This window comes from Entelurus aequoreus, linkage group LG06, assembly GCF_033978785.1.
Source record: "Entelurus aequoreus isolate RoL-2023_Sb linkage group LG06, RoL_Eaeq_v1.1, whole genome shotgun sequence".
NCBI classification, from domain to species: Eukaryota; Metazoa; Chordata; class Actinopteri; order Syngnathiformes; family Syngnathidae; genus Entelurus; species Entelurus aequoreus.
The window spans coordinates 34,970,105-34,993,051 of NC_084736.1; the positions used below are offsets into that span (position 1 = coordinate 34,970,105).

At 45.6% G+C, this 22,947-nt stretch overlaps 1 protein-coding gene across 2 annotated transcripts in view; it reads left to right on the plus strand.

The window, feature by feature from the left end:
* The window catches only part of LOC133652171 (uncharacterized protein C7orf57 homolog), a 78,451-nt gene that overhangs the window by 50,682 nt on the left and 4,822 nt on the right, over positions 1-22,947 (plus strand). The window contains exon 6 of one of the 2 annotated variants that reach the window (XM_062050613.1): positions 10,387-10,466. The exons of the other annotated variant lie outside the window; for it this stretch is intronic. Within the exon in view, the coding sequence (XP_061906597.1) occupies positions 10,387-10,466 (80 nt within the window). The remainder of the gene's footprint in view (positions 1-10,386; positions 10,467-22,947) is intronic. 2 annotated transcript variants of the gene reach the window in all.

Below are 22,947 nucleotides of genomic sequence, written 5' to 3' on the forward strand. Positions count from 1 at the left end.
AAAAATTATTTTATGATGTAAAAACTTACAGTATGATGTAGAAATTTACAGTTTGGTGGTAGAGACTTACAGTATTGACGTAGAAACTAACAGTATTGACGTAGAAACTAACAGTATCGACGTACAAACTTACAGTATGATGTAGAAACTCACATTGTAGATGTAGAAACTTACAGTATCGACGTAAAAACTAACAGTATTGACGTAGAAACTTACAGTATGAAGTAGAAACTCACATTGTAGATGTAGAAACTTACAGAATCGACGTAAAAACTAACAGTATTGACGTAGAAACTTACAGTAGGAAGTAGAAACTCACATTGTAGATGTAGAAACTTACAGTATGATGTAGAAACTTACAGTATGGATGTAGAAACTTATTTTGTTTGTAGAAACTTACAGTATGGTTGAAAAACTTACAGTAGGGATGTAGAAACTTAGTTTGGATGTAGGAACTTACAGTATCTTGATAGAAACTTACAGTATGTATGTAGAAATTGACAGTATGATGTAGAAACTTACATTATGGATGTAGAAACTTACAGTATAGACCTAGATACTTAAAGAATGGTGGTAGAAACTTACATTATGGATGTAGAAACTTACAGTATGATGTAGAAACTTACTGTATGGATGTAAAAACTTACAGTATGGTATTGATGCAGAAACTTACAGTATTGATGTAGAAACTTACAGTATGATGTTAAAACTTACAGTATGGATGCAGAAACTTACAGTATGGTGGTAGAAACTTACAGTATGGTGGTAGAAACTAACAGTATCACGTAGAAACTTACTGGGCTGCCACCTTATTGTGGTAGAGGAGTTTGCGTGTCCCAATGATCCTAGGAGCTATGTTGTCCGGGGGCTTCCATGCCCCCTGGTAGGGTCTCCCAAGACAAACAGGTCCTAGGTGAGGTATCAGACAAAGAGCAGCTCGAAGACTTCTATTGAAATGCAAAAACAGAGACTCCGATTTCCCTCGCCCGGACGCGGGTCACCGGGGCCCCCCTCTGGAGCCAGGCCCGGAGTTGGGGCACGATGGCGAGCACCTGGTGGCCTCTATGGCTCCCTATGGGGCCCGGCCGGGCACAGACCAAAGAGGCAATGTGGGTCCCCCCTCCAATAGGCTCACCACTCATGGGAGGGGCCATAGAGGTCGGGTGCGTTGTGAGCTGGGCGGAAGCCGAAGGCAGGGCACTTGGCGGTCCGATCCCCGGCTACATAAGCTAGCTCTTGGGACGTGGAATGTCACCTCGCTGGGGGGGAAGGAGCCTGAGCTAGTGCGCGAGGTGGAGAAGTTCCGGCTGGATATAGTCGGACTCACTTCGACGCACAGCAAGGGCTCTGGAACCAGTTCTCTCGAGAGGGGCTGGACTCTCTTCCACTCTGGCGTTGCACGCAGTGAGAGGCGACGGGCTGGGGTAGCAATTCTTGTTCCCCCCCGTCTCAACCTGCACGTTGGAGTTCAACCCAGTGGACGGGAGGGTAGCTTCCCTCCGCCTTCGGGTGAGGGGACGGGTCCTGACTGTTGTTTGTGTTTACGCACCAAACAGCAGTTCAGAGTACCCACCCTTTTTGGATACACTCGAGGGAGTACTGGAAAGTGCTCCCCCGGGTGATTCCCTTGTCCTACTGGGGGACTTCAACGCTCATGTTGGCAACGACAGTGAAACCTGGAGAGGCGTGATTGGGAAGTATGGCCGCCCGGATCTGAACCCGAGTGGTGTTTTGTTATTGGACTTTTGTGCTCGTCACAGATTGTCCATTACAAACACCATGTTCAGACATAAGGGTGTCCATATGTGCACTTGGCACCAGAACACCCTAGGCCGCAGTTCCATGATTGACTTTGTAGTTGTGTCATCGGATTTGCGGCCTCATGTTTTGGACACTCGGGTGAAGAGAGCGGCGGAGCTTTCTACCGATCACCACCTGGTTGTGAGTTGGCTGCGATGGTTGGGGGAGGATGCCGGACAGACCTGGCAGGATGTAGAAACGTACTGTATAGATATAGAAACGCACTGTATAGATATAGAAACATACAGTATGGATGTAGAAACTTATAGTATAGATGTAGAAACGTACATTATGGATATAGAAACGTACTGTATTGATACCATCCATCCATCCATCTTCAACCGCTTATCCGGAATCGGGTCGCGGGGACAGCAGCTCCAGCAAAGACCCCCAGACTTCCCTCTCCAGAGCAACATTTGCGACTTCCTCCTGGGGAATCCCGAAGCGTTCCCAGGCCAGAGAGGAGATGTAATCCCCCCATCTGGTCCTTGGCCTCCTCCCAGTGGGACGTGCAACGAGGACCTCCCTAGGGAGACGCTCGTGAGGCATCCGCACGAGATGCCCGAACCACCTAAGCTGGCTCCTTTCCAAGCGAAGGAGCAGCGGCTCTACTCCGAGTCTCTCTCGGGTGACTGCACTTCTCACCCTATCTCTAAGGGAGATGCCAGCCACCCTTCTGAGGAAACTCATTTCGGCCGCTTGTATCCGCGATCTTATTCTTTCGGTCATTACCCACACTTCATGACCATAGGTGAGAGTAGGAATGTAGATAGCTCGGTAGACCGAGAGCTTTGCCTTCTGGCTCAGCTCCCGTTTCGTCACAACAGTGCGGCAGAGAGACTGCAATACTGCCCCAGCTGCTCCGATTCTCCGGCTGATTTCCTTCTCCATCTTTCCCTCACTCGTGAACAAGACCCCGAGATACTTAAACTCCTCCACCTGGGACAGAGTCCTGGCCCCTACCCGGACTGTACAAACCATCGGTTTCCTGCTGAGAACCATGGCCTCAGATTTGGAGATGCTGATCCTCATTCCAGCCGCTGAACACTCGGCTGCGAACCGATCCAGTGAGAGCTGAAGGTCACGAACCGAAGGTGCCATCAGGACCACATCATCTGCAAACAGCAGTGACGCAACCTTTAGCCCCCCGAGACGTATACCCTCTCCGCCATAGCCACGACTCCGCCTAGAAATCCTGTCCATGAAAATCAAAAACAGGATAGGTGACAGAGCGCAGCCCTGGCGGAGACCAACCCCCACTGGAAACGGATCCGACTTACATCCAAGCACCCGGACACAACTCTCGCTTTGGTTGTACAGAGATTGGATGGCCCTCAGCGGGGTTCCCCTCACTCCGTACTCCCTCAGCACCTCCCACAAGATCTCCCGAGGGACGCGGTCATACGCCTTCTCCAAATCCACAAAACACATGTAGACTGGATAGGCATACTCCCAGGCCCTCTCCAGGATTGCCGCAAGCGTAAAGAGTTGGTCAGTTGTTCCACGACCAGGACGGAATCCACATTGCTCCTCTTGAATCTGAGGTTCGACTATCGGCCGGACCCTCCTTTCCAGTACCTTGGCGTAAACTTTCCCAGGGAGGCTGAGTAGTGTGATACCCCTGTAATTAGCACACACCCTCTGGTCCCCCTTTTTGAAAAGGGGAACCACCACCCCAGTCTGCCACTCCCTCGGCACTGTCCCAGACTTCCACGCAATGTTGAAAAGGCGTATCAACCAAGACAGCCCATCAACACCCAGAGCCTTCAGCATTTCTGGACGGATCTCGTCAACCCCCGGAGCTTTGCCACTGTGGAGTTGTCTAACTACCTCAGTGACTTCACTCCGAGAGATCGACGTCGATCCCCCATCATCCTCAGGCCCTGCTCCTATCAGGGAGGGTGTGTCTGATGTATTAGGGTTCATGAGTTCCCCAAAGTGCTCTTTCCAACGCCCCACGACTTCCTCACTTGAAGTCAGCAAAGTCCCATCCTTGCCGTACACAGCTTGGATGGTTCCCTGCTTCCCCCTCCTGAGGTGCCGTATGGTCTTCCAGAACAGCTTTGGTGCCGCCCGATAGTCCTTCTCCATGGATTCCCCGAACTGCTCCCACACCCTCTGCTTAGCCTCGTCCACAGCCACGGCCGCTGCCCTTCGGCAGCGGCCATATTGATACCCATACAGCAAAAACACTCCGCGGCGGATCCCCCGCGCAGGTATCGCGCTTTCCGGAACGGAACCGCGAAACGGACCCGCATCGGCGTCCATTTGCACTCAGGAACGTATCCGCCACGGCGGCGGGTAGCTGATCCGCCGTGGCGGCGCGTTGCATCCGCATCGCACCCATGATCAAAGCCTTATTTCCGCGGCGGGTGCGCCGTGACGGCGCGCTGCATCCGCTCCGTACCCATGATCAAAGCCTTATTTCCGCGGCGGGTGCGCCGTGACGGCGCGCTGCATCCGCTCCGCACCCAAGATCAAAGCCTAACCTCCCGCCGCGGACCAGCAACGGACTCATAAAAACCCTGGCTCATCTGGCCGTTTTGGACCTCTTTATCTTATTTTCAAAATCCCTTCTGTTCTTGCTGTAGGATAAAATAGGAAACTAAAAAATTCACTAAGCCCTACTACAGCAATATAGGCTTACATATGCATTGCCTTGTATTTTTAAACTAACAATATTGTCAATAGGCAGAAACAGAAAATGGTCAATTCACTCTATAAAGTAAATATATATAATATATATTTGAAAAGTAAATATACATATTTAATCTATTAGGCTACAACTTCAAGAAAACACTGCTCCATGCACAGCTAACATATCAGAAAATGAATAACTGGTGAATGACAAGAAGTCCAATAAAAGGTTGTTTATTTATACATATACATCTCTATTCCTCCTGAGGAGGTGGAAGCGGGACTCGTCTCCTCGTTGCCCGATCCCCCGCCAAGTTGAACCACCTGATGGCGTGTTTGGTGACCTCAGCGTCCGTGGCTGACCTTGTCAACACATTTTTACTCACAGCACCTGTAATCAAACAAGATTACAAGACAGATACGTTTATGTTTATGGTAGGAAGCATCCAAAGCCAAGTATGCTTACACAATACAAAATATGTGATAGGTATTAAGGAGATTACAATTGAAAAAAAAAAAAAGACTTAAAGTTACTGGAGGTGGTTAAAATAAGGTGTGTAAACTATGAATTTGTGATCAGGGTATAGGTGTGCAAGACATCCAAAATGTTTAAACAATATCGTTATTTGGTTCCTTGATCAGAGTACTTGTTTGGCTCTGTTGGATGATGGCGGCTGGGGGTTGGGGGTGGGGGGCATAAATAAATATCCATAACCCAACTTTGGGAGGTTGACATTGTTTTCTTATTATATTTGTACTATCACTCTATGTTTGTATTCGTGTAGGCCAGGGGTGTCCAAAGTGCGGCCCGGGGGCCATTTGCGGCCTGCAGGTCATTTTTTAACGGCCCCAGGGCACATTTTTAAAAAATACGATCGAAATAAATTAAAAACATTAAAAGTGGCATTTAAAGAGCAAACAGGTGAAATGTAACAAGAAAATGTAGCAATGTTTACTCTAATCACACAAAGCTGCCATGTAGGCTGTTTCTTTCTTTAAAAAATAATAATGAATCAAAATCAATGTCATTATGAATTATTGACCTATTCAAGGCTTAAGAAGTTTACCTTCGCAATCAGCTGGTCTTGGTTGTGCTTAATAGTTTCCAGCAGACTAAGGATCTGGATTACCTCAGGCGCTGTTGACAAACAGTATAAAATGAACATGTTTCAGTGTTTATCCTCATTACTCATAATCCTGACATTAGCTATTGACCTTAGTTAATGACAAAAGTTATTGACAAAGTTTGAAGAAAATATGTGATTGCTTGTGAATTTGAATTTTTTCCAAAATTTGTGGCACAGAATGACCATCCGGTATTTGTCAGTTATTGCTCACCAGAGCAGGAAATGTTGTCGGCCATTCTTCCCCCTTGCCATGTTGGCCTGTAGCCCAGGCTGGATCCAGGCTCCTGGGTCTGCCACATGTTGAGGGCTGCTGGTGAGGGGGGTGGAGGGAGTCGAGGAGGGACTGCCGTTCCTAGTGAGGTGGGCATTGTGAGAGAGCCATCAGTTAACCATGACTGGTAATACCCAAGGGGCCTATCTATACACTAATATTTCAGAGTTCAGTCCCTACTTTGTGTAACTCTGCATGTTTAATGCAGGTGCTGGTGAAGGCATATGAATGCGTCCTTCCCCATGGTGAGGTGCTAAGGGAGATAAATTGGTATTAAATGGTTGTGATCTGTTAACCATGGTTACTGGATGCTGAGATATTATTTCAGAGATCAGTCTTTACCTAGAAAGTTATCTCCAGTTGAGGAGTCGAGTTGACAAGTACTCATGACTCTTGCTGGCACTCGGCGAGACGGTGGAGCTGGGAGAAGGGATACAAGGAGAGGGGAATATCTTTAGCACTAAGAATGTTAACCATATCTTTAATATTAATGTGGTGGTTTTGTTGTTTTCGATGTTAAGAGATTATTCCTTACTCTGCCTGTGCAATTGGCTTGCCAACCCCAGAGATGTGAGGTCACTATTTCCCGGGTCTTCTTCGCTATCATCTGAGTCCCCGAGACGATGGCTGTTGGGTAACCATATCATTAGGATTATTGCAATACCAAAATTGCCAAATATACATGTAGTACAAGCATCTCTGGTCTATTTTTGAATGCTACCGGAAATAACCTTCCTATTACTGTAGAAACATGACAAAAACAAGACGGAACAAACTTACACTGGCTTCCTGTTCCTTTTTTCTGGCAGCTCCTCGTTCTCTGCCTCAGATTGCAGGTCTGAGGTGTTGCAGCCCTTTCCATATTGTTGCATTATTTTTAATGCGTCTTTGTAGTTGTCTAAAATTGAATATGTTAAAATGAACATGAGTTTCAAATTAGCTGTAGAGCTGAACAGAATATTATTATTATTGATGATGATAAATCAGGTCTCTCTCTTACAAGAGACCTGGTCAGAACATAGACACAATAGGTTATTCCAAGCATAAAGAGAAGCAACTATGACGTTATTTTTAAACAAGAAGATTATGAATTTGCATACCACAAGTTCGGACAACAGAAACGTCAAATCTTGGCCAGTTTGGCTCATGCTGCTCCTCATTTAAAGCGGCCCTTTCAATTCTGTCGGTGTTTTTATAGCTGGGCCAGAAAACCATCCTATCATCATACCATCCACTTGGGACAACCGCAATGTCCCTGTTCATTATAAATTTAATCAGATGAAAAGGCACCCTTAATGTAGAAAGAAAGAAAAGGGGTATTTATTCATCGTCAAAGGAACAACGTGGACAAAAGCATGCACAGGTGTTAGTCTATACAGATAAGCAAGTAAGATGAGCTGAGATTTTACCTGAATGGTGCCCCAAGGTAGTAAGAACTATAAGAAAGGTAAAAGTACAGGTCATAATAGTCAGAACTTCAGCTCAATCGTAAAGTAGGGTTTGAAATTATGGGTGTAGTGTATACAGAGATCAGTCCCTACCTTGTGTAACTCTCTGCATGTTAAATGCATGTGCTGGTGAAGGCATATGAATACATCCTTCCCCATGGTGAGGTGCTAAGGGAGATAAATTGGTATTAAATGGTTGTGATCTATTAACCATGGTTACTGGATGCTGAGATATTATTTTGGAGATCAGTCTTTACCTAGAAAGTTATCTCCAGTTGAGGAGTCGAGTTGACAAGTACTCATGACTCTTGCTGGCACTCGGCGAGACGGTGGAGCTGGGAGAAGGGATACAAGGAGAGGGGAATATCTTTAGCACTAAGAATGTTAACCATATCTTTAATATTAATGTGGTGGTTTCGTCTACAACGCTAAATATATCCTGTGGTGTACCTCAGGGATCAATATAGGACCTAAATTATTCAATGTCTAGATAAATGACATTTGTAAAGTTACAAAAGATTTAAAGTTAGTATTATTTGCGGATGATACAACAGTGTTTTGTTCAGGAGAGAACACGCAGAAGATAATACAAATAATAACAGAAGAAATTAACAAATTAAAAGGATGGTTTGACAAAAACAGACTATCTTTGAATCTCAGTAAAACTAAAATAATGCTATTTGGTAACAGTAGAAAAGAAAGTCAAACACAAATACAAATAGACGGAACAGAAATTGAAAGAGTAAATGAAACCAAATTTCTAGGTATAATGATTGATGATAAATTGAACTGGAAATCTCAAGTAAAAAATATACAATATAAAGTAGCAAGAAACACGTCAATAATGAATAAAGCAAAACATGTTCTAGACAAGAAATCACTTCATATTCTCTACTGTTCACTAGTGTTACATATCTGAGTTATTGTGTAGAAATATGGGGAAATAATTACAAAAGTACACTTCATTCATTAACGGTGTTACAAAAAAGATCAGTTAGAATAATATATAATGTTGGATATAGAGAACACACAAATCCTTTATTTATTGAATCAAAGATACTGAAATTCCACGACATAGTGAATTTGCAAAGAGCTAAAATTATAAACAAAGCAAACTATAACCTGCTACCCAAGAATATACAACAATTCTTCTCAAAAAAAGAGGAGAAAAATAATCTTAGAGAGAAATGTAATTTAAAACATTTGTACGCACGTACAACACTTAAGACCTTCAGTATATCAGTATGTGGAATTAAATTATGGAATGCATTAAGCAAAGCAATCAAACAATGTACTAATATGATCAATTATTTATGCTTACATGTGGAAATAATAATAATAATAATAGTAAATAAAATAATAATAATAAAAAAAGGTAAATAAAGCATAAAATAGTCTCTAATAAATTAATTAAATAAAAAACAGCATATAAAATATATACATCAGCAAATAACAAAAATATATATATCAAGAAAAAGGATCCTTAATATGTGCAGCAATTTTTCACACTCACATCACCTCATTTTATATTTTTTTCTACAATTAACTATGCCAAAAAACACATAGACATACCTTTTTTTGTAATGGAAACAAAAACAACATGGCGTCACACACAGCTAGTCCACAGTAAACAGGATCTCGAGCTCCACTAAAGAACAAAGAAAGAAATAATACACACTCATATTAATGGCAAAGAACGGCTGTTTCCACTAGCGTTACGTTGTTGACTAACGCAGTAACGTTAGCGACCTGGGCCTAAACAACACTGACAATAAAGTAATACGCTTTCGTTTCAAGCAGTTGGAAATATGTGGAATATCGTAGCATGTAACCTACACACATTCACAGCGTCTAACAAAAGATGGCCTAAGTTAACTGTATTGAACTTTTTACTCACCGGCTTCACGCGGGAAACTTTCACATTCTGGAGTCGGGGTCCCCCGGAACACAAAACACAGATAAAAGACAATTTTACAATAGCACGGCGAAAAAATGACCGTCGTTGTGTGGGTTTTTTGACGAATAACAATCTTTTCCACTTTTCTTCGCTCGGGCCTCACCTACCGCGTGCAGCCATTTCGAATTTTCTGTATACGTGACGTCAGACGCACGTCCCCATGCAAAGCATTCTGGGAGGCGGCGCTGGAAATAAAGCCTTTTTTTACAGAATATAAAGTTTTACTGCTAGTCCTAATATCAAACAACGTCATTACAATCATACATAAACGATGATGGAAACACAAAGGCTGATCTTTACTGCGAATGTAGCAATAAATCAATAAATCTATACTTACGTTCGTGTTCCAGCAAAGAAAGTCCAGAGATCTTGGCTCATGCGCGTACACGCTAGTAGGCGCGTCCACGTCTGCGGGTGCAGACATTGGTCGGCTCAGCGCGCGTAGGCGGAGCCTATAACTCTAGGCGGCGCGCGCCGGTTTGGTTTGTCGCGTCCGCGTATGCGAATCAGACACGAGTCCGCTCAGGATCAGCTGTCTGACCGTACAATTTTCAGAGGCGGAGCTGTATCCTCTAGGCGGAGCCAAAACGAATGTGACAGTAACGCGGGTTGGGCGACTTGAAGGCGGATCCGTATAGCAGTCTTCTGCTGTGTGGGTATAGAAATGTACAGTATGGATGTAGAAACGTACTGTATAGATATAGAAATGTACAGTATGGATGTAGAAACGTACAGTATGGATGTTGAAACGTACATTATGGATGTAGAAACATACTGTATAGATATAGAAACGTACAGTATGGATGTAGAAACGTACATTATGGATGTAGAAATGTACAGTATAGATATAGAAACGTACAGTATGGATGTAGAAATGTACAGTATGGATATGATCCTCTTTGTAAGTTAACTTACAAAGTGGATCACATCCATACTGTACATTTCTACATACAAACTTACAGTACGGCTGTAGAATCTTACAGTATGATGTAGAAACTTACAGTATGATGTATAAAACTTAGTGTGATGTAGACACCTATAGTATGATGTAAAAACTTATAGTATGGATGTAGAAGGAGGGAGACAAATAGTCGTCACGTCAACACTTAACATTGTGTTACTTTTGTGTGACTTTGTGTTGTGCAGAAAAAGAAGGTTCCTGACAAACAGTTGGTCCAAAGACAGATGCCCGTCTTTATTAAGGACAACATCAAATTCAGGAGAACGTAAGTTTCTGTACTCAAAAGATGGCAAATTTTTAGATACTGTATGTAAATGTGTCTATAACTATATACTTATTTAAATATGCTCAGGCGTATATATATATATATATATATATGTGTGTGTGTGGGGGGGGGTGCGTACGTACGTACGTGCACGCGTGCGAGCGTGCGTGCGTTAATTAAAGTGTCTTTTTTACAACATTGCAAAATGAGGCTGCTTTAAGAAGTACTTGAATTAATGTCGACAGTCGACAAAGTTTATCAGGCTGACTTTGACTAACATGATCGTTGAAGTTATTTTTCACACAACTTCATCTCAGCTAGCTAACAAGGTAGAAGCTAACACTCTTAGCGAGGCTGAGAGCACATCCTTCTTCCCAAAGTCCCACATCATGTCTTTAATAATAATAACAATAATACATCATGTCTTTAATAATAATAACAATAATACTGTGACAGCCTCTCGCTGTCGTGCGGGTTCGCAGGACCATCAAAGGAAAACATAGCTGCGAGCAGGGTTGACTTCTTTATTATTTCAATAAAGGGTGCCTTCAGGTCGGGTCGCTTTTTAGCTGCGCCTCCCTCTGCTGCTCCGCCGTCTGCTTTAGCTTTTCAGCTGGCCGCGTCTTCGTCTGCGTCTTGTGCTCCGTCTCTCTCGCTCCTCCCGCACTTCTGGCTCTCCACCTCCTTCTCCCCCGTCGTTCTCGGCTGCTGTCTTTTTAAACACCGCGAGGGGATCAGCTGATTGTGACCAGGTGCGCGATCCCCGCACCTGGTCACAATTGCCGCATCGCTCTCGGCGCGCACCGTCTCGCCGCTTGCTCGCCGTCCCCGCCTCCTCGCCGCCATCTTGGAGCGGGCTCCGGCGCAGCACGCCTCGCCGTCGGTCCTCCGGCCCCGCCTCCCCACAAATACATCATGTCTTTAATAATAATAACAATAATACATCATGTCTTTCATAATAATTTCAGAATAACATACAATAAACAACATGCCATAATAACATACAATAAACAACACAACAGAATAACATACAATAAACAACACAATAGAAAAACCTACAATAAACAACACAACAGAATAACATACAATAAACAACATGCCATAATAACATACAATAAACAACACAACAGAATAACATACAATAAACAACACAATAGAAAAACCTACAATAAACAACACAACAGAATAACATACAATAAACAACAAAACAGAATAACATACAATAAACAACACAACAGAATAACATACAATAAACAACACAACAGAATAACATACAATAAACAACACAATAGAATAACATACAATAAACAACACAACAGAATAACTTACAATAAACAACACAACAGAATAACATACAATAAACAACACAATAGAATAACATACAATAAACAACACAATAGAATAACATACAATAAACAACACAATAGAATAAAGGTGAGTGAGACGCAGTAGGCTTTAATGGCTGGTGTGTCACAGATGTAAGAACTTTGCAAAATGACTTCATGTTTTGAAAAAGAAGAAGAGGAAATGTTCTCACACTTTACATGTTAGCATGGGTTTGTGAGTGACCCACTTTACATGTTAGCATGTGTTTGTGAGTGACCCACTATACTTGTTAGCATATTGTAGAGGTTGCCCTCTAGTGGGTTCTTCAGACCACCACACACTGCCAGGAGAGCCCGGAATTCTGGGTATAACACTGTTTTAGTTTTCCTCAAATCGTGAAAAGTCTTTTGCTTTTCAGCAAAGTGTCTTTTCTGCATCTGTGTCTCTCAGCAGCACCTCCAACTCCCACTACTCGTCTCATTACGGCTGCTGCTAATAAAGGCAACAGGTGATTAGATAACAAGGCCCACCTGGGCCATGTACGCACCTGTCGCTGTCTTCGAGGCCGGTCCTGACACACCCCGTTCCGCGGCAGAACCGCAGGCCACGCCCCCCCCCTCCACATACCTCCACCGCCAGACGCAGGCCGGGAAGCCGTCCGGCCGGGAAGCCGTCCGGCCGGGCCTACTCCCCCCCTCCCCCCGTGAGGGAGCGGGAGAGGAAGTCAGCCACGGCCATCTGCGCCCCCAGTCTGTGGATCACTCTGAAATTGTAGGGTTGTAAAGCTAGATACCAACGGGTGAGCCGCGCGTTGGCATCCTTCATGCGGTGAAGCCACTGGAGGGGTTTGTGGTCCGAGCAGAGGCTGAATGAGCGCCCCAGGAGGTAGTACCGGAGGGAACCGACCGCCCACCAGATGGCGAGGCACTCCCTCTCCACAGTGCTGTACCTCGCCTCCCGATCGGCTGATGTACAGAATGGGGCGGTCGACGTCCCCCACCTGCTGGGACAGAACAGCTCCCAGCCCTCAGCCCGACGCGTCTGCCTGCAGACAAAAGAGGAGAGAAAAATCATGCATGTGCATAACCGGCTCCTCGCAGAGGGCCTTTTTCACTCTCTCAAACGTCTGCTGGCACTGCTTCCTGCCGTATAATATTTCAAAAGGGGAAAACCCTGTGGAGGCCTGGGGTACCTCCCGCATTGCAAACAGTAAGGGCTCCAACCATTTATCCCAATTTGGTTTGTCCTTGTGCGTAAACTTACGGATCATGGTTTTCAGCATCTTATTCAGCCGCTCAACCAGCCCGTCAGTTTGCGGGTGGTATACACAGGTTCAGATCGCCTTAATTCCCAATAATCCGTATAGTTCCTTTATCGTGCGTGACATAAAGGACGTGCCCTGGTCAGTCAGAATCTCCTTCGGGATTCCGACTCGGGAGATGACCTGAAACAGCGCTTGCGCTACACTCTTTGCAGAGATGGAGCGCAGCGGCACTGCTTCGGGATAACAAGTTGCATAATCCACCAGAACTAGCGCAAAACAATATCCTTGTGTGCTCGGTGGAATGGTCCGATGAGGTCCATGCCAATCCTTTCGAATGGGACATCCAAGAGTGGTAATGGGCGCAAGGGCGCCTTGAGGGTGGCCGCCGGATTGACCAGCTGGCAGTCCGGGCAGGCAGCACACCAGCGGCGCACGTCTGCCCGGATGCCCGGCCAATGGAATCAGACCATTACCCGATTGAGTGTCTTATCATACCCCATGTGGCCAGCCATGGGGTTGACGTGCGCCGCCTGGAAAATCTTTTCCCGACGGCGTTTCGGCACCAACAACTGGGTGATTTCTTCTCCTGTCTGAGTGTCACGACTCACTCGGTATAATCTATCCCTAATAATGGCAAAATGAGGGTATACCCGCGCTGTTCACATTGTGTCACTAAATGGTTAAACCCGGCCAATTTGTACCCAAAATTACGGGGTGCGTAAGGTGCGCACTTACAGCAACCTTGACACTATATATTTTTTTATTACACCAAATTTCTACTGGCACCACAGGGTACTCGTGCACATCCCCATGAACACATTTAATTTTCACCCGCGTTGCCTGTCTCATAGCCCCGGATCGAACCAGGTTCTGGTGGATCATGGACTGCTCGCAGCCCGAATCCACCATCGCCCGGTGTGTACTCCCTTGTATCCTTACCGGCATACAGTACGTCTCACTCGGACCGGGGGAGGGCGCCGGAGGGCCGGCAACCCGGATCACCTGCCCCACCCCCACACGTGGAGGTCCCTGATGCACGCGATCGAGCTGCCCACGCCTCCAGCACGCCTGCCCAAGCGTTTGAGGGGCCGTCTGCGCGGGAAGCACTGTATTCGCAGCAGCCGTGACCTGCGAGGAAGCACACACAAAAGAGACAACTGCGCGGCGCCGTGGAACCGGCGGCGCCGCCTCCTCCCTCTGCGCGCTCGCTCTGCGCGGTGTTGGTGCTGGCCGCTCGGCTGCCTCCACGGTCGTCTCTCTTTGCGCCTCGCGGTGCACCGCCAGGTGGTCCTCGGCGAGCATCACTGCTGCGGCCAGGTCTTGGGGCCGGTGGTAACGGACCCAGGCCGTCATCCGCGCTGGGATCACCTCCAAGAACTGCTCTGTGACCAACCACTCCATCACCTGGTCGTCGCCCTCTCTTGGCTGCAGCCAACGTGTCGCCGCGTCCCGGAGCTGCTGCCCGAGCACGAATGGGCGGTCCTCTGTCCCCAGACGCAGTGCCCGGAACCGGCGTCGGTGTCCTGGCCGGTGCAACCGGTCCGTTCCAGCACCGCCCTCCTCAGGTCCGGGAAGTGCACGCGGGAGGCCGCCGGTAGGCTAAGCGCCGCTCGCTGTGCCTCCCCCGCCAGCAGCGGCAAAAGGCGCACTCCCCACTCCTCTTTCGGCCACGCACATGCCTCCGCTGTGGCCACAAAAATGTCTATGAAGGCATAGGGGTCCTCCTCTTCCTTCATGCATGGAGACGCCCGCTGATGTTGGCGGTGCCACTCCGGACCGCCTCCAGCTGTTGACAGTTGGCCGCTGTCACCTCCGCGAGAACACTCGACAAAGCCGTCAGGGGGTCGGCTTCCATCTCCTTGGGTGGTCTGGCTTGTTGGGCACCAATTGTAGAGGTTGCCCTCTAGTAGGTTCTTCAGACCACCACACACTGCCAGGAGAGCCCGGAATTCTGGGTATAACACTGTTTATTTTTCCTCAAATCTTGAGAAGTATTTTGCTTTTCAGCAAAGTGTCTTTTCTGCGTCTGTCTCTCAGCAGCACCTCCAACTCCCACTACTCGTCTCATTACGGCTGCTGCTAATAAAGGCAACAGGTGATTAAATAACAAGGACCACCTGGGCCAACTACGCACATGTCGCTGTTTTCGAGGCCGGTCCTGACACACCCCGTTCCGCCGCAGGCCACGCCCCCCACACACGTGTTTGTGAGTGACCCACTTTACATGTCAGCATGTGTTTGTGAGTGACCCACTTTACATGTTAGCATGTTTTTGTGAGTGTAGATTACAAACATAATAAAGAAAGAGAGGTAGTTAACATGTCAGGTGTCAGGTAATAGACAGATAGCATCTACTGCTGTATAGCCAGTCTTTTATACAGCTGGATGGAGTGTGGAATGAAGGACTTCTTCAATCCAACACTGTGGGAACCAAACTGAAGGAGCCTGTTGGAGTATGAACTCCACTGTCCCTCAATTGTCTGCTGGAGTGGATTGTCCATGATGGCCAGCACTTTGTCCACTGTCCTCTTGTCTCTCACTGACACAAACACTTTGTCCTCCTGTCCCTCACTGACACAAACACTTTGTCCTCCTGTCCCTCACTGACACAAACCCTTTGTCCAGTGTCCTGGTACTGCTTCCCCAACAAACAGCTGCAAAGTACAGGGCACTGGCAACAACAGACTGATAAAAGATCTCCAACACCTTGCTGCACACATTAAAGGACCTAAGCTACCTCAGGAGAAAGAGTCTGTTCATGCCCTTCCTGTAAACAGCTTTGCTGTTGTCCTTCCAGTCCTGTCTGCTGTTCAAGTGGACTCCCAGGTACTTGTACTTCCCCACTACTGCCACCTCCCGGCCCTGGATCTTGATGGGCTCCACAGAGGTCATTCTCTTCTTGAAGTCCATGACCAGCTCCTTGGTCTTGTCCACATTAAGGAGCAGATGGTTCGCCTGAGACCACTCCACAAAGTCAGCGATAAGTGTCCTGTACTCCAATTCCTGTCCCTCTCTGATACACCCGACCACAGCAGAGTCATCGGAGTATTTCTGCAGGTGGCAGGACCTGGAACTATACTGGAAGTCTGAGGTGTACAGGGTGAACAGGATAGGAGACAGGACTGTGGAGCACCTACACCACTGACCATAGTATCCAACAGGGAGCTCCCCAGTCGCACAAACTGGGGCCTGTCAGACAAGTAATCAGTGATCCAGGAGACAGTGGATGAATGACACCCATCCTGAGCAACTTGTCACTCATCAGAATTGGCTGAATGGTGTTAAAGGCACTGGAGAAATCAAATAACATGATCCTCACAGAGCCCCTCCCACCATCCAGGTGAGAGTGAGCACGATGCAGAAGGTAGATAACAGCAACATCCCCTCCTACATGGGGCTGATATGCAAACTGCAGAGGGTCCAGGGTAAGAGCCACCAGGGGTCTCAGCTGATCCAGCACAAGTCCCTCGAGGACCTTCATGACATGAGACGTCAGGGCAACGGGTCTGAAGTCATTCAAGCCCGATGGGGTGGGCTTTTTGGGCACCGGCACTATGCAGGATGTTTTCCATAGCGCTGGTATCCTTTCTAACTTCAGACTCAGGTTGAAGATGAAGTGCAGGATCTCAGCCAGCTGAGCAGCACAAGTCTTCAGGACCCAGGGGTTGACTCGGTCAGGGCCTGCTGACTTGGGTTGACTCTCTTCAGCTGTCGTCTCACATGTCCAGGTGTCAGACACACCGGGCTGGCTTTCTCAGTGGGGGTGGAAGTGGGGGGATAAGAAACAGCAGTGGCAGGCAACAGTGAAGGAGTTTGTGGATAGATGGTCAGGGGAGGTGTGAGGACAGGAATAGTGGGGGGAGGGTTAGTAAGGGGTGCATTGCTAAATCTATTGAAAAAAAAATTCAGCTGGTTGGCTCTATCTACATCCCCATCCAGCAGTTTGGCTTTGTTGTTGAAGCCTGTGATGGTTTTCATGCTCTTCCACACATCACAAGTGTTATTCTGTTGGAATTTGACCTCTAGCTTCCTTCTGTAGGCATCTTTTCCTTCTTGCAGCTGAACTTTAAGCTGGTATCCTCCTCAACTCTTCCCGATCACCAGATCTGAAGGCAAGCTTCTTTTTATTCAGCAGCACCTTTAGCTGGCTGGTGATCCAGGGCTTATTTTTTGGGTAACATTGGACAGTTTTTGTAGGGATGATGCAGTCCTCACTAGGGATTATGTTTGATAAGAAATTATCGAGTTTGAGCCCATTATCGAATCCTCCTATCGAACCGATTCCTTATCGATTCTCTTATCGAATCCAGATAGGTTGTTGTAAATGGAAAAAACCACACAATATTTGGTTTAAAAAAAGCTCACTTTTATTTTATAAGAAAAAAATAAATCAAAAATAAATCAATAAATATTGACTGTTGTTACCCCCCTAAAGAAATAAAATAAAATAAATAAATATTGACTGTTGTTACCCAAAGTTTATTAAGTGGGATTTTTCAGAAAAACAAATATATACAGTAACACAAAAACAACCTGTCTCTGTGATCACTATAGGTGTATAAATAACAATATAGTGTTAAATAAAATCAGTCCCTTGGGCACAAAACTGAAAATAATACAGCTCTCCAAAAAGTGCACTTCTGCTGCTATTGGAACATCCTTCTGGGGTCCATCAGTGTGGCCTCCTCCAGGAATGACTGCACATACTTGTCCTGGAGGGAAAATGAGGGACAGACACAGCATAGAATTAGGGGGGCAATTAGCTGAATGTGGAGACTATGGTGTCTGTTATTAAGTCTTTAGCATTAGTATGTGGAATTAAATGATGGAATGGATTAAGTAATGAAGTTAAACATTGTACCGATATGATCCACTTTAAGTTGCGGGGAGTCTCTGGGCCCCCCGGGCAGGGCGTCCCGCCTTTTTGCCCGTGTTGGGTGTGGTCTCTCGCTGGCTTGAGGTCTGGCTGTCCCCTGCTTCTCTCGTGCCTTGTCCTCTGCCGGGTGCGTCTGTCTGCGGCCTGCTGCTGGCTCTTACGGGTGGCACGATGGGCCCGGCTCTGGGGTTCCTGTCGCTGGCCGGCCTGGCTGCGTGGGGCCGGTGGTCCCTGGTTCCCTGGGCGCCACACCTACTGTTTGTGGGTTGGGCTCTCTGGGTGGCTGGAGCCGTACTCTTGCTCCCACACACACTGGCAGTCAAATATATTGTACATACAAATACACATATACTCACATACATACCGTTATTCACACATACATACATACATACATAGATACCTACGCTCCCACATACATACACAAATACAGTACATACCTACATACTCAAAGTTCGTACATCCGCATGCACATTCACTGTACAAACATACACATGCTGTACATATACATTCACTGTACAAACATACATATACACATTGTGTACATATACAAGTACATATGCATACATACACTCATGCACATAATCACGTTTCATCAAACATACAGTTTCTTAACGTTGTTGCTCTAGGGGAAACTGGGTAACACATGGCACACTGACCAAGCTTAACCTATTGCTACTATAAAAATCTACAAGGTTAATATAGGTTGCTTCTCTTTCTTCCCCTCCATTTTTCTGCATTCTTTTGTATCTCTAGTTATCATTACGTAAATGTATTGTTGCATTTGAACAACCGTATTGTTGATAATAGAGGTAAATTATTGGTATTGTTCATTATCAATAGCGCTATTTCTATTGGTATTTGTATTGCTCCATTTGTAGTGTAATAATGCTCATTGTCATTTCTGTATTATTATTTATTTCGCTAATTGCTTCTTTGCTATCACTTTTACCATCATATTTGTACATATCGTATTTGCTGATGTTGCTCTATTGTTGTGTTTGTTATTGTTGTTGTTATTGTTGTGTTTGCTGTTGTTGTTTTTGTCTCTCTGTCTAATGCCCCTCTTGTCCCCACAATTCCCCCCTCTGTCTTCCTTTTTTTCTCTTTCTGCTCCGGCCCGGCTGCATCAAATGATAATATACTACACTTCTCTTTTGTAAAGTAAATCTGAAAAGCCGATATGGGCATCTACATCAACTATATGATTTGCCTGAGAAGCTGGACAGGACAAAAGAAAAAAGAAAAAGGGATTCGAGTCCATGGAATCGGTTATTTTCTTATCGAGCGTTTTTTTTCTTATCGAACAACCGGGAGAACCGGTTTCGAACATCATCCCTAGTCCTCACAGACATTTATGTACTCTGTGATGCAGTCTGTGATGCTGTCAATGTCTGTCCCGTGAGGCTTACAGAGCACTTCCCAGTCTGTGGTCTCAAAACAGTCCTGCAGGGCGAGACATGCTTCCTGGTTCCGCGTCCGCACTGATTTTGTTGAGACAGGCTGCCTCCTCACAGCAGGAACATAATGACGTGTTAATTCACCAGATTGTGATCAGACCGTCCCAAGGGGGGCAGCATACAGTAGGGCCAGAGTTTTATTGTCCCGTGTTGCACAGTGCACATACTTGTGGAAAGTGGGTAAAACTGAATCCAAAGAAGCATGATTAAAGTCACCCAAAATGAGAATGAGGGCAACGGGGTGTTTGGTCTGTAGCCTAGCAACTGCTGCATGAATGGTGTCGCAAGCAGCAGCCTCGTCTGTAGAAGGAGGGATGTACACTCCGATGAAGATTACAGAAGTGAACTCCCTTGGCAAATAATATGGTCGAATTCACGGGACAAGCGGTAGAAGATGGATGGATGGATGGATGAATTCCAACAGCCAAAAGTTCAATGTCTGGCATACGAACACTCCTTTACAGTAACATGTCCAGGATTACACTACCTCTCCTTTACCAAGATGGCAATCCCACCGCCTTTCTTCTTACTGCTCAGGAGTGTGTCTCTATCCGCCCGTGAGGTTGTGAAGCCGGGTAGAGACGCGCTGTGGTCCGGCATGTAGCCAAGTCTACGTAAAGCACATGATACTGCACACGGCGTACTCCTTTTGAGTTCGGACAAGCCCGAACGATTCGTCCATTTTATTCGCCAAAGACTGGACGTTCCCCATGAGGACCGAGGGAATTGCAGGCTTAAATTTCCTTCTCCGCTCCTCCATCTTTGTGCCTGCACGGCATCCCCGGCCCTTTTTCCATAGTTCCATGAGAATATCCTCCCCATAGCGCTGGCAAGGAGAGTGCAAACAGCTCCTGGTGTGTGTAAACAAACAAACAGCTCCTGGCCTGTGTAAACAAACAAACAAACAGCTCCTGGCGTGTGTAAACAAACAAACAAACAGCTCCTGGCCTGTGTAAACAAACAAACCAACTGCTCCTGGCGTGTGTAAACAAACAAACAGCTCCTGGCATGTGTAAACAAACAAACAAACAGCTCCTGGCGTGTGTAAACAAACAAACAAACAAACTGCTCCTGATGTGTGTAAACAAACAAATAGCTCCTGGCCTGTGTAAACAAACAAACAAACTGCTCCTGATGTGTGTAAACAAAAACAAAAAAACGAAAAAACAGCTCCTGGCATGTGTAGACAAACAAACAAACAGCTCCTGGCTTGTGTAAACAAACAAACTGCTCCTGGCGTATGTAAACAAACAAACAGCTACTGGCATGTGTAAAAAACCAAACAAACAAACAGCTCCTGGTGTGTGTAAACAAACAAACAAGCAGCTCCTGGCTTGTGTAAACAAACAGCTCCTGGCGTGTGTAAACAAGCAAACAAACAGCTCCTGGCGTGTGTAAACAAGCAAACAAACAGCTCCTGGCGTGTGTAAACAAACAAACAAACTGCTCCTGACATGTGTAAACAAACAAACTGCTCCTGGCATGTGTAAACAAACAAACAGCTCCTGGCGTGTGTAAACAAAGAAACAGCTCCTGGCGTGTGTAAACAAACACAACTGGGTAATCAACTGATCAAAGCCAAACACAAAACGGCCCGAAAAGAAAAAGAAAAGTAACAAAAACACACAAAGGCGCCAGAGAACCATAATTAGTTGTTTATGGAAAAGAGAAGTGATAAAGAGAAGCAAGAAAAGTTGAGAACAAATAAAGTCTATCTGATGGCTCAGTTACAGCTCTTTTTATTACCAAATATGTGTTATATGTGTTTTATGTCGCACGTTTGCACCAAGAAAAATTCCTAGTTTGTGAACCCGTTCTCAAACAATGGCAATAAAACTATTCTGATTCTGATTCTGATTCTGATTCTGAAAATGAAGGAAGTCAAAGGAGCTACTGTGATGTGCTGCCACTCTTTCAGGCCCATAAAAGAAGAAAAAAATGACGTAACATGGGAAGACTGACCATGGTAGCACTTCAATACTTGGGAAGACTGATCATGTTAGCACTTCAGTACTTGGGAAGAATGACCATGTTAGCACTTCAATACTTGGGAAGACTGATCATGTTAGCATTTCAGTACTTGGGAAGACTGATCATGTTAGCACTTCAGTACTTGGGAAGACTGACCATGTTAGCACTTCAATACTTGGGAAGACTGATCATGTTAGCACTTCAGTACTTGGGAAGAATGACCATGTTAGCACTTAAATACTTGGGAAGACTGACCATGTTAGCACTTCAATACTTGGGAAGACTGACCATGTTAGCACTTAAATACTTGGAAACACTGACCATGTTAGCACTTAAATACTTGGGAAGACTGACCATGTTAGCACTTAAATACTTGGGAAGACTGACCATGTTAGCACCTCAATACTTTGGGAACACTGACCATGTTAGCACTTCAGTACTTGGGAAGACTGACCATGTTAGCACTTCAATACTTGGGAAGACTGATCATGTTAGCACTTCAGTACTTGGGAAGAATGACCATGTTAGCACTTAAATACTTGGGAAGACTGACCATGTTAGCACTTCAATACTTGGGAAGACTGACCATGTTAGCACTTAAATACTTGGAAACACTGACCATGTTAGCACTTAAATACTTGGGAAGACTGACCATGTTAGCACTTAAATACTTGGGAAGACTGACCATGTTAGCACCTCAATACTTTGGGAACACTGACCATGTTAGCACTTAAATACTTGGGAAGACTGATCATATTAGTCAATACCTAGGAAGACTGACCATGTTAGCACTTAAATACTTGGGAAGACTGACCATGTTAGCACTTAAATACTTGGAAACACTGACCATGTTAGCACTTCAATACTCGGGAACACTGACCATGTTAGCACCTCAATACTTTGGGAACACTGACCATGTTAGCACTTCAATACTTGGGAAGACAGACCATGTTAGCACTTCAATACTTGGGAACACTGACCATGTTAGCACTTCAATACTTGGGAAGACTAACCATGTTAGCACTTCAATACTTGGGAAGACTGACCATGTTAGCACCTCAATACTTTGGGAACACTGACCATGTTAGCACTTAAATACTTGGGAAGACTGACCATATTAGTCAATACCTAGGAAGACTGACCATGTTAGCACTTAAATACTTGGAAACCCTGACCATGTTAGCACTTCAATACTTGGGAACACTGACCATGTCATACTTGGGACGGTATAGCTCGGTTGGTAGAGCGGCCGTGCCAGCAACTTGAGGGTTGCAGGTTCGATCCCCGCTTCCGCCATCCTAGTCACTGCCGTTGTGTCCTTGGGCAAGACACTTTACCCACCTGCTCCCAGTGCCACCCACACTGGTTTAAATGTAACTTAGATATTGGGTTTCACAATGTAAAGCGCTTTGAGTCACTTGAGAAAAAGCGCTATATAAATGTAATTCACTTCACTTCACTTCACAATACTTGGGAAGACTGACCATGTTAGCACTTAAATACTTGGAAACACTGACCATGTTAGCTCTTAAATACTTGGGAAGACTGACCATGTTAGCACTTCAATACTTGGGAAGACTGACCATA